This window comes from Penaeus chinensis, chromosome 17 (assembly GCF_019202785.1).
Source record: "Penaeus chinensis breed Huanghai No. 1 chromosome 17, ASM1920278v2, whole genome shotgun sequence".
Lineage (NCBI taxonomy): Eukaryota > Metazoa > Arthropoda > Malacostraca > Decapoda > Penaeidae > Penaeus > Penaeus chinensis.
Genome location: NC_061835.1, coordinates 17,599,452 through 17,611,951, shown reverse-complemented (window position 1 = coordinate 17,611,951; position 12,500 = coordinate 17,599,452). Strand labels below are relative to the sequence as shown.

The 12,500-nt window shown below is 43.8% G+C and overlaps 1 protein-coding gene across 1 annotated transcript; it reads left to right on the top strand.

Annotated features, from left to right (window-relative positions):
• Positions 1–4,046: 4,046 nt before the first annotated feature.
• LOC125034080 (proton-coupled folate transporter-like) lies at positions 4,047–5,247 on the top strand. The gene is made up of 2 exons (XM_047625721.1): positions 4,047–4,996; positions 5,148–5,247. Exons 1-2 carry the CDS (start codon positions 4,047–4,049, stop codon positions 5,245–5,247), a joined length of 1,050 nt encoding a protein of 349 aa, XP_047481677.1.
• The last annotated feature ends 7,253 nt before the right edge of the window (positions 5,248–12,500 follow it).

Sequence of the window (12,500 nt, the reverse complement as noted above, 5' to 3'; positions counted from 1 at the left end):
ATGATCTGGTCCCGCATAGTTGGATAAGCGAATGTATAGAGATGTTTGGAATAGCGCAGAATGTAAGGAACTTTCTTGGAAGAAGCGTGAACCAGTGGAAGGTACCACTGACATCCAACGGGGAGGATCTTGGAGAGGTTTTTGTGAGGAGGGGGATTTTCCAGGGAGATAGTCTAGCGCCACTATTATTTGTCCTTAGTATAATACCATTGTCACTGATATTACGGAAAGTGACAGCGGCTTATGAATGGGGAAAGAAGGAATATAAGGTCAACCATTTATTGTTTATGGACGACCTGAAGCTATACGCCAAGACTGAAGATCAGATGAGTGTGCTAGTTAGAACCGTTCACATGTTCAGCAATGATATTGGTATGGAATTTGGGATGAAAAAGTGTGGCGTTCTGACATTGAAACGAGGAAAGATTGTTAGAAATGAAGGAATTAAGCTAGCTGATGGACAAACAATGAAAGAGGTTCAGGAGGAAGGTTACACTTATCTAGTTATTGTGGAATTAGATCAAATCAAAGAAGCTGAAATGAAAGATACAATTGGAAAGGAATACAAAACAAGGTTAAGGCTGGTACTAAGATCAAAGTTGAATGGGAAAAATAAGGTGTCAGCGATCACCACATGGGCAGTGGCCATATTCCGGTATGGATCGGGAATCATACAATGGAGAGAAAACGAGCTTAAAGATTTAGACAGACAAACAAGGAAGACAATGACAATGTATGGAGCTTTCCATCCGAAGAGTGATGTTGACAGGCTGTATGTGAAAAGAAGAGATGGGGGGAGAGGTCTTAGTATAGAACGATGTGTCAAAGATGAGGAGAGTAGTTTGAAAGTGTACGTCTCCAAATCTAAAGAGAAACTGTTAAAGGGTGTAGCAAAATTCGAGGAATTAAATGCAAGAGAACTGGAGGAGGTTAGAGATCTTAAGACAAGAAATGAAAACGAAGCGAAAGATAGGTGGACTGGAAAGAGAATGCATGGACAGTTCGTCAGAGACTTAACAGATGATGTAGACAAGGAGAAGACTTAGGGATGGTTGTCAAAATGCGATTTGAAGGTTGGTACAGAAGCCTTGATTTGTGCCGCACAAGAACAATCGATCAGGACAAATTATGTGAAGTATCACATTGATAAAACGGCTGAAAGCACCCTGTGTCGATTGTGTGGTCAAGCAGGTGAAAGTATTCAGCCCAAAAGGAGTACAAGAGGCGTCATGATAATGTAGCGAGAAAGATCCATTGGGATATATGCAAGAAAAGAGGACTGGAATGCAGTGAGAAATGGTACGAGCATGCCCCTGAAGGAGTTATGGAGACTGATGATGTAAAGTTGTTATGGGATACAAATATCCAGTGTGATAATGTGATAGAGACAAGAAGGCCAGATTTAGTCTTGGTTGAAAAGAAGGAACAGACGGCAATTATCATTGACATAACAGTACCGGCGGATGCGAACGTGACAGAGAAGGAGAAGAAAAAAGTAGAAAAGTATCAAGATCTGAAAAGAGAAATAAAAAGACTTTGGAAACTGAAGAAAGTAGAAGTTGTCCCTGTTGCTATTGGAGCTCTGGGATCTGTGACCAAAGGATTTGAGAAGAGGGTTGAAAAGCTTGGGATTCACTGCAACTTAGGAGTACTTCAAAAGACTGCGTTGTTGGGAGCTGCCAGGATTTTGCGAAAAGTACTGGAGATTTGAGAAAGAAAATGCTGGTAGCCCTTGGTCATTTGTTATGGCCCGCCTATCAGCATAGAACCCGGCAATAAGAACAGCCAGACACAAAGTGTGAACAAAATAATAATAATAACAAAAATAAAAATAATGATGATGATGATGATAATGATAAAATAATTATGAAAATAATAATAATAATAATAATAACAACAATAACAATAATAAAAATAATAATAACAACAATAAAAATAATAAAAATAATAATAACAACAATAAAAATAATAAAAATAATGATTAGGACAATAATGCTAATAGTAATAATGGTAATAATAATAACAATAATAATAATAATAATAATAATTATAATAATAATAACAACAATAATAATAATAATAATAATTATTATAATAATAACAATAATAATTATAATAATGAAAAAGATAACTGTTTCGTGATATAGCAGTGCCACCCTTACCTGATTAGATGCTCTTCCAGATCAACCGCGGTTCGGCGCGCTAACACCTGTGCCACGGCGGCGACTTCCCCCACGACACCTGCGTTTGATTTCTCAAGGCGATTTGTCGTTTTCTCGGGCTCGGGCCAACAGTCAGAGCGCAGGCATTTTTACGACCGCCACGACGGGGAATTGCACTCGGGACCACGAGGGCCGGAGTCCAGTCCAGTATATATATACATACATATATATATATATATATATATATATATATATATTATATAATATATATATACATACATACATACATATATGCATATATATATATATATATATATATATATATATATATATATATATATAGAGAGAGAGAGAGAGAGAGGGGGGAGATAGAGAATAAAGAGAGAGAGAGAGACATTGGAGGTGATCGGAAATGCAATACATTAGAGAAAGAGAAAGTCAGATATTAATCTCTCCCTCCACCGCTCCTGCATCGAACGTGCCAGTCAACGCTTGCAATGTTGTTAAGCAGTCCACGTAAGTGACTTTGTGCTTAGACTTGGTGAAGAACTTGCTCAGATTGTGTGCTTATCGGTAATGAAAGTGATCATGTTCTTCACGTTTATAACATTATACTACAAAACTTTACAGAGAAACGTAAGGTGTCAGGTGATCTATGTATTAATTATTGTGATGATGTATTCTGTGTATGTATGTGTGTGTGTGTGTGTGTGTGTGTGTGTGTGCGTGTGTGTGTGTGTGTGTGTGTGTTTGTGTGTGTGTGTGTGTGTGTGTGTGTGTGTGTGTGTGTGTGTGTGTGTGTGTATTCTGTGTGTGTGTGTGTGTGTGTATATACATACATACGTATATATACATGTATTTTTTTTCATATACATATATACTTGCATATACTTTACATGCTTATACACATATATGTGTGTTTGTGTGTGCGTGTGTGTGTGTGTAAGTATGTGTGTATGTACACATACAGAGAAATGCATGTATGTATTTATGTGTGTATGCATGTAGATATACATTGTTTTTTTATAAGTGAGGTTAACACTTTGTATGATTTGTTCCAGAACAAGAACTCGGAATTCTGTGCCCCCCTGACCTCCTTCGCCTGGAATGAGGTGGAACCCAACCTGATAGGCACGTCCTGCGCCATCTGGGGCCTGGAGACTGGACAGATGCTTGGGCGAGTCACCGTTGTGTCGGCCACGTGAAGACCCAGCTCATTGCCCACGATAAGGAGGTCTATACTGTGTACACGTGGGAGTTATGGCCCACGCTAGCCCAAGCCAGCCGGCGGTCGTAGCGTGCCCACGCCACTCACCAGTACTTAAGGCCCAGGATGACCCAGGTCAGGGAGAGTTCTTGCCGAGAGCCTGTCGGGTCAAGGCCGACCGCTGAGCCACACACCCAGCACTAAGCCTTACCAAGACTTGTATCCGTGTGAATATATATATACATATATATATATATATATATATATATATATATATATATGTATAATCAAAATATATCACTGTCTATCCGTATGCCATGAACACCACTTATTTCCTTTCCTCCAAAACAAGTATTTCATTTCATTCACAAAGGAGAATTGATTCCGAAGATTCCTCTTACGAACAGCTCCGATAACTATTCAAGTCCCGGGCCGTTTCCCTAAGCGCCTCGGACGTCACAGGGCAGGCGGATGTGCGCGGCTAGATGTACGCGAACGGTTCCTATTTTCCGACCACTCTGCCGGCCGACCTCTATGAAAAACACCCTATAGGTAATATTTTGTTAGCAAATTTCGGTGTAGCAGTTCTCATAGTTAAGATCTGTGTTAAATGTTGCGTGGAAGGGATGCGATATAGATAATTGAAACAATATATTTGAAGACGTGTTTCGCCCGACATGGACCGAAAACGAGCGAGTCCGCCGAGCACGTGGTCCCGAGTGGCGACGCTGCTCCGGAGCGTGACCGTGGAGCCGCTGATGCTGCTGGACGGCGTGGCCTTCTCCAGCATGCACGTGTACATAGAGAACCTGCAGATGGAGCGCGTGTGCCGCGTCTCCGCCGGCCTCGGCGCCGAGGTGTGCGGCGCCCTCAAGGCGCACCCGCAGGCCAGCGTGGAGGTGCAGCAGCGCTTCAGCGTGTTCGCCTTCTACAACGGCGTGATCGCGGCGGCGCTGCCCCTCTTCTTCATCCTGTTCATGGGCGCCTGGAGCGACAAGTACGGGCGCAAGGTGCCGCTGGCGGCGGTGCAGCTTGGCCACTGCCTGCACGCGGTCGGCTACCTGCTGGTGGCGCTGGCGCCGTCGTGGCCCCCCGAGATCCTCCTGCTGGTGACGCTGCTGGACACTCTGGGGGGCGGCACCGTGTCCTTCCTGACGGCCACCAACGCCTACGTGGGCGACGTGTCGAGCGAGGAGGCGCGCACGTCGAGGGTCGGTCTGGCCTACAGCCTGTGGTTCCTGGGCGGCCCCATCGGCACGCTGATGGGCACCTACATCTACTCGTACGGCGGCTACCTGTACCTGTTCGCGACGTCGCTGGCGCTGTCGTTGCTGGCGGTGACCTACGTGATCGTGTTCCTGCCGGAGAGCCACGGGCCTTTCGCCAGGCGGGAGAAGGAGCTGGAGGCGACGGAGAGCGAGGTCGACGGACGGGAGGCGAGGCCCGCCGCCGCCGCAGACGCCGCCGAGGCACGGCCGACCGCTGCCCAGATGGCCAGGGACTTCTTCAGCCCCCACCGGATCGTCGACAGCTTCAGGTCGACCTTGAGGCGGCGGGAAGGGAACACGAGGGCCCTCATCCTCGTGCTGATCTTCACCAGCCTCCTCAGAAGGGTCACGCGCTGTCAGTGACTCATATCGGTTTATTTCCCCTCAACCGTATTGCACGTCTATCATGCAAAGGAATACAAACAAATGCTTTATAATTGGGTACGAAACTGAATCCATTTCTCTCCTCTTCAGCACCGTTCGTGTTTGCTTTCACGCGTCACGCTTTAGGCTGGGAGGCCGCCGACTACAGCCTCTGGGTCGCCTACAAGAACGCCATAGCAACCGCAGGTACGTCTATAACATGCGCCTCACCAATTTCGATAAATGATCCTTCTTTTCATTCATTGTAGTTAGCGTTTCAAAAGAAGAAAATAAATATATATTGCATGTCATACATACACATACTTATATACTTTTAGGATCTTTAGTGGCGGTGCCCCTGCTGAGTGGCCGCCTGGGGGTGGCTGATAACGCGCTGGCGATGGCGGGGGCCGCGTCGGGCGCCCTCGAATACGTGGGCTATGGTTGTGTGTCTACCTCCCACTCTGTCCTTATCTGGATTGGTTAGTATTTCGTGCCTTGCAAATCTGTTATCTCTGTCTGTCTCTGTCTTTAGTCTGTGTCTCTGTCTCTCTCTCTTTTCTCAATCTGTTTCATTCTTTTCTCGCTCTCTCTCTCTCTCTCTTTATCTCTATCTATCTATCTATCTATCTCCCTCTCCTTCTCTCTCTATCTATCTCCCTCTCCTTCTCTCTCTCTCTCTCTCTCTCTCTCTCTCTCTCTCTCTCTCTCTATATATATATATATATATATATATATATATATATATATGTATATATATATATATATCTCCCTCACCTTCTCTCTCTCTCTCTCTCTCTCTCTCTCTCTCTCTCTCTCTCTCTCTATATATCTCTATATCTATATATATATATATATATATATATATTTATATCTCCCTCACCTTCTCTCTCTCTCTCTCTCTCTCTCTCTCTCTCTCTCTCTCTCTCTCTCTCTCTCTCTCTCTCTCTCTCTCTCTCTCTATATATATATATATATATATATATATCTCCCTCACCTTCTCTCTCTCTCTCTCTCTCTCTCTCTCTCTCTCTCTCTCTCTCTCCTGTTACATAAATATATTTACAATGAATATTTATTTTAAAATAAATAGAAAGAAACCCTGACAAACATTCGTTCCATAGCCCCGGCATCGGCTCTGCTCCTCAACTCTTGCAACATTGCACAGCGAGCCATGCTGTCCAAATTTGTACTCAGCGACGAACTAGGTAAGACAAGGTACTCAGACAGCACACGAAAATGTCCACAGCGTCATCAATGAGAGATTATGCTATAGGCAGATTGGTAATCGCCAATGAGCATACTAGTAGGTCAGTAATCATCACAGACAGTGTATACTATAGCCCAGAGTATGTTAGTGATTTCGCATGTGTAGAGAAGATACCTGTGATATATCGGTGAACAGGCCTGCCCTTCTTAATAGTGACAGTGTCATTCGCTGACAACAATCGTTCCTACATGTGAACTAAACTTTTTTTGAAAACATCATGCCTTACCTAAAGACACGTGAATTTCTGATATATATCTATATACATCTATATCTATCTATCTATATATGTGTGTGTATGTATATGTATGTGTGTGTATACATATATATATATATATATATATATATATATATATATGTAAATATATAATTGTTTTTTCTTACGTTTTACTCAAAGACACGTGACTTGAATCTGCATTTTTCCTTCTTCAGGCAAAGTGTCCGCTGTCCTGGGCGCCCTGGACGGCCTGATGCCCATGGTGAACTCCGCCCTCTACACCGCCGTCTACCACGCCACCGTCAGCGTGTTCCCGGCGGCGCAGTTCTTCCTCGGGGCCTCAGCGAGTGCTCTTATAATGGTCTTCTTCTGGTAAGCTGTGATTCGAAGCCATTTTCTTCACTTTTGAACAGTTTAACTAAACAGAGAAATGATCCGTCCATTTCATAGTATATTATAGCTCTGGTACTTAAAAGACAAAACTATCTATCGTGTTGTTTAAATCGTTTACATAAAACACTGTTGCCTTATCGATACGAATATTTGTTGTCCGGTAGACTATTCTGTCATCTCTTAATCATTCCCTGGACTGACGTTGGACCCCCCCTCCACCCCCCTCCACCCCAGCGTCATCACCAGCCTCTCCAGGTCCGGCGAATACGACCTGGAGGCAGCGAAGTCCCCTGGAGACCAGGGCCCCGTCACCAGCACGGCGCTGGCTCTGAGGACGGATGCCTTCTGGTTGACAGGCTCCGACTGCGTGGTCCACGCCGTCTTGCCAAGCCACGTGAGCGTCTTGCCAAGCCATAGGGACGTCTTGAGAAGCCACGTGGACGTCTTGCCAAGCCACGTGAGCGTCTTGCCAAGCCATAGGGACGTCTTGCCAAGCCACGTGAGCGTCTTGCCAAGCCATAGGGACGTCTTGAGAAGCCACGTGGACGTCTTGCCAAGCCACGTGAGCGTCTTGCCAAGCCATAGGGACGTCTTGAGAAGCCACGCGGACGTCTTGCCAAGCCACGTGAGCGTCTTGCCAAGCCATAGGGACGTCTTGAGAAGCCACGTGGACGTCTTGCCAAGCCACGTGAGCGTCTTGCCAAGCCATAGGGTCGTCTTGAGAAGCCACGTGGACGTCTTGCCAAGTCACGTGAGCGTCTTGCCAAGCCATAGGGAAGTCTTGCCAAGCCATGGGAACGTCCTGCCAAGCCACGTGAGCGTCTTGCCAAGCCACATGGGCGTCTTGACAAGCTCTGAGGGATCGTGCGGCTGGCAGCACAGCGGCATGACCCACGAAAGCACTGCAGAGGCAGTGAAACCGGTCGAGAGCAGTGATAGCCGTGATGTTGAAGACCGGAGAACTTGTAACAGTGGTGTTCATGATATGTGTTGCAATAAGGCTGATATTATGTGTAGCAGTAACAATCAGATCTCGTTTAACAATGGAAATAAAATCGCTCATTACACTAACTCTCAATTCATAGGTGAAAATCATAGATAAAGTGTTAATCGGGAATAACAAGTGATGCGGATCAAACATAGCAGGGATAATCATACAGTGCGTAAAGCAACATTATTTAAATTCGATGTCACGGTGAGAATCACTTATCATCGTGACCAAAAAGAATATATATATATGTATATATATATATATATATATATATATATATATATATATATATATATATGTCTATGTATATAGGGCAATGATATGTTGATATGTATATGCGTACATATGTATGTATGCATGCATTTATGTATATATGTATATATATATATATATACATATGCGGATTCCTTTGTAAATGTATGTTTTATATTAAATATGAAATAGAAAACAAAAGATCATGATTCATTCCCTACAAATGGTTTGCAGATGATGATCAATACTGTTTCACGAAACGGAATGTAAAGGATTCAATAGTTTATTAGATCGAAGGCCCGCACCCCAGAGAACAGTTTAGAATTCACCTTATAAAAGCTTTAAATGATATTATGATAACTGGCATTACTCGTATCCATCTCTGCTTTAGAAATGTAGGCCTATGGTAGATGCTGTAACCTTTGCTGTGTTCGGAGCGGAACGGCGATTTTTAAAGTGGGAAGAATTATTTTTAACAGAAGGAATTCTGTCTATTAGATAGTTCCTTCATTCTACTTATAAAATATAAAGATAGAAAGAAAGAAAGAAGAAAGAAAGAAAGAAAGAAAAAGATATATATATATATATTATGAAGAATGTAGATCTGTTGTTATATAAGAGAGTTCTACGTAAGCAAAATAATCTTCTCTGTAGTTGTTTCTGTGAGTATAAAAGCTATGTCATCTCTCAGTATTTTTTACAAATAGACATAACTAACAAAGGCTTTGTACTAAAACAAGCAATTCCCCCTTTTTAGCGCACGAATTGACTGAGAAGAATATTGATCTTCTACCCGCAGTCATAAGTAAATTGACACGTGTGTTGCAGATAAACAACTTTCTTAGAGTGAGATATATACAAATAGATAGAAATACAGATAATATATATATCTTTTTATTTTTTATCTAAAAAAGGACGTAGGCCTCTCTCAGTTCACTACTGAGAGGTTATATGGCAGTGCCACCCTTGCTTGATTAGCTGCCCTTTCTAATCAACCGCGGTTCGGCGCGCTAACACCTGTGCCACGGCGGCCACTTCCCCTACGACACCTGCGTTTGACTTCTCAAGGCGATATGTCGTTTTCTCGGGCTCAGGCCAGCAGTCAGAGCGCAGGCATTTTTACGACCGCCACGACGGGGAATTGCACTCGGGACCACGAGGGTCGGAGTACAGTGCTCTAACCACTGGACCATCACGGCAGTCCTTTAACATAGGCCTCTCTCAATTCACTATTGAGAGGCTATATGGCAATGTCACCCTTGCCTGATCGGATGCCCTTCCCAATCAACCGCGATTCGGCGCACTATCACGCTATCACACGGCGGTGACTTCCCCTACGTCACCTGCGTTTGACTTCTCAAGGCGATATGTCGTTTTCTCGGGCTCGAGCGAGCAGTCAGAGCGCAGGCATTTTTACGACCGCCGCGACGGGGAATTGAACTCGGGACCACAAGGGCCGGAGTCATGTCCAGTTTATATATATATATATATATATATATATATATATATATATATATATAAATATATATATATAAAATATATATATACATACATACATATATGCATATATATGTATCTCTCTCTCTCTCTCTCTCTCTCTATATATATATATATATATATATATATATATAGAGAGAGAGAGAGAGAGAGAGAGAGAGAAAGAGAGAGGGGGAGAGAGAGAATAAAGAGAGAGAGAGACATTGGAGGTGATCGGAAATGCAATACATTAGAGAAAGAGAAAGTCAGATATTAATCTCTTAAAACCCAATCTTGCCCCAGGACGAGACGAGAGCATTGCTTAGTAACCTTGGGAGAAAAAAACTAGAACAGGGATGTCAAGACGAGGTGCTGTGGTTATATTAATATCTGATATATATATATATATATATATATATATATATATATATATATATAAACTGGACTGGACTCCGGCCCTTGTGGTCCCGAGTTCAATTCCCCGTCGCGGCGGTCGTAAAAAATGCTTGCGCTCTGACTGCTTGCTCAAGCCCGATATATATGTGTGTGTGTGTGTATGTGTGTATATATATAACGTGTTTATTTTATCTGTTTGCGTGTGTGTGTGTATGCGTATGTACTTGTGTTTGTATTCTTGCCTGTATATATATATATATATATATATATATATTTATATACATATATATATATATATATATGTGTGTGTGTGTGTGTGTGTGTGTGTGTGTGTGTGTGTGTGTGTGTGTGTGTGTGTGTGTGTATGTGTGTGTGTGTTTATGTGTGTGTGTGTGTGTGTGTGTGTGTGTGTGTGTGTGTGTGTGTGTGTGTGTAAAAGTCTATATGTTCATTAATACTATTAATCTACAGCCACAAGCACACGCCCGGGTAAAGGACCCGCGCGCGTCCTGCGTGTGGAGGCTTCAGCGTCGACGGCCACGAAGCCTAAGAGGCTGCTCTTGGAGACACTTCCTCCCTTCCCGGATCTGGGGTCGGCGCTGGGAGGGAGGGAGGGAGGGAGAGGGAGGGGGAGGGAGGGAAGAGGAGAGGGATGGAGGGAAAAGTTCGGTCTTTCACTATATAAAGATATGTGGTTTTACCCTGAGCGGTTCCGAGGGCAGAGCACCTTGGCTAGATCGTATTTTCTTAAAGCCTTGGGGGTCCAAGGGGCGTAGCCCCTTGGCTAGGTGCATATAATAAGGCTAGGCTAGGCTAGGTTAGGTTTAGCTAGGCTAGGCTAGGTTAGGCTAGGTTAGGTTTAGCTAGGCTAGGCTAGGTTAGGCTAGGTTAGGTTTAGCTAGGCTAGGTTAGGCTAGGTTAGGTTAAGCTAGGCTAGGCTAGGTTAGGTTAAGCTAGGCTAGGTTAGGTTAGGCTAGGTTAGGTTAAGCTAGGCTAGGTTAGATTAGGCTAGGCTAGGCTAGGCTAGGCTAGGCTAGGCTAGGTTAGGTTAAGCTAAGCTAGGCTAGGTTAGGCTAGGTTATGTTAAGCTAGGCTAGGTTAGGTTAGGCTAGGTTAGGTTAAGCTAGGCTAGGTTAGGTTAGGCTAGGTTAGGTTAAGCTAGGCTTGGTTAGGTTAGGCTAGGCTAGGTTAGGCTAGGTTAGGCTTGGTTAGGTTAAGCTAGGCTAGGTTAGGCTAGGTTAGGTTAAGCTAAGCTAGGCTAGGTTAGGTTAAGCTAGGCTAGGTTAGGTTAAGCTAGGCTAGGTTAGGTTAGGCTAGGTTAGGATAAGCTAGGCTAGGTTAGGTTAGGCTAGGTTAGGTTAAGCTAGGCTAGGTTAGATTAGGCTAGGCTAGGCTAGGCTAGGTTAGGCTAGGTTAGATTAAGCTAGGCTAGGTTAGGTTTAGCTAGGCTAGGTTAGATTAGGCTAGGCTAGGCTAGGCTAGGTTAGGCTAGGTTAGGTTTAGCTAAGCTAGGCTAGGCTAGGTTAGGTTAAGCTAGGCTAGGTTAGGTTAGGTTAGGTTAAGCTAGGCTAGGTTAGGTTAGGTTAGGTTAAGCTAGGCTAGGTTAGGTTAGGCTAGGTTAGGTTAAGCTAGGCTAGGTTAGGTTAGGCTAGGCTAGGCTAGGCTAGGCTAGGTTAGGTTAAGCTAGGCTAGGTTAGGCTAGGCTAGGTTAGGTTTGTATATTACTAGGGGGTCCAGGGGGCTACTGGCTAGGCGCATATAATACCACGGGGTCCAGGGGGCAGAGGCCCCTGGCTAGGGAATATATGCATCATTGTGTATGAAAGCCACAGGGTTAAGGTTAGGTTGGTTTATTGGTTAGGACGCATTGTACGATTACCACAGGGGATCTGGATCATGTGAAATCCCGTAGATAAGTTAAGTTAAGTAAGTTTATTTACCACCCTTGCTATCTGCTCAGGCGTGGGCAATTATGATTACAGTTTTATATACATCTGACACAGTACATACAAGGGTTCCCTCAGAGCTTTGACCCCAAATATAGTGGAAATAAATATTATTCTATCAGAGATGGATGGTAGGTTAAGTTCTGACCTCATGTTTACTATCCTTGCTGTTCTCGGGGCGCCGAGGATAATCCTCATGGCTTCATTTTGCACTACCTCCAAGCTATTTATTTCTGATTCCTTACACTGCAACAAGTGCAGTGCATGGTAGTCTACAACTGATCTTATAAAAGCCAAGTAAAACAGTTTAGCGAGCTTAACATTGATGCCATGTTCTCTTCTAACAAGAACTTTCAACGGTTTCAGTCTCTCCCAGAGTCTCTTTTTCAGGGAAAGGATCAGGTCTGCCTCATTTATGTTCACCCGGAGATATTTATATTTATGACACATGTAAAGCTATGCGAAAAGTGGGTAGGGGTATGATACATGGATTGAGAGCCATTGTTTTCTCAGCGGAGATGACTAATCCACACTCATGAGCCCTAGTTGTGAGTTTGTCGAG

Excerpts from the sequence above, each read along its gene's own strand:
- LOC125034080 (XM_047625721.1), top strand. The coding sequence starts at position 4,047 with ATGGACCGAAAACGAGCGAGTCCGCCGAGCACGTGGTCCCGAGTGGCG. Across the intron at positions 4,997-5,147 it reads AGAAGGGTCACGCGCTGTCA|GCTGGGAGGCCGCCGACTAC; the intron begins GTGACTCATATC and ends GTCACGCTTTAG.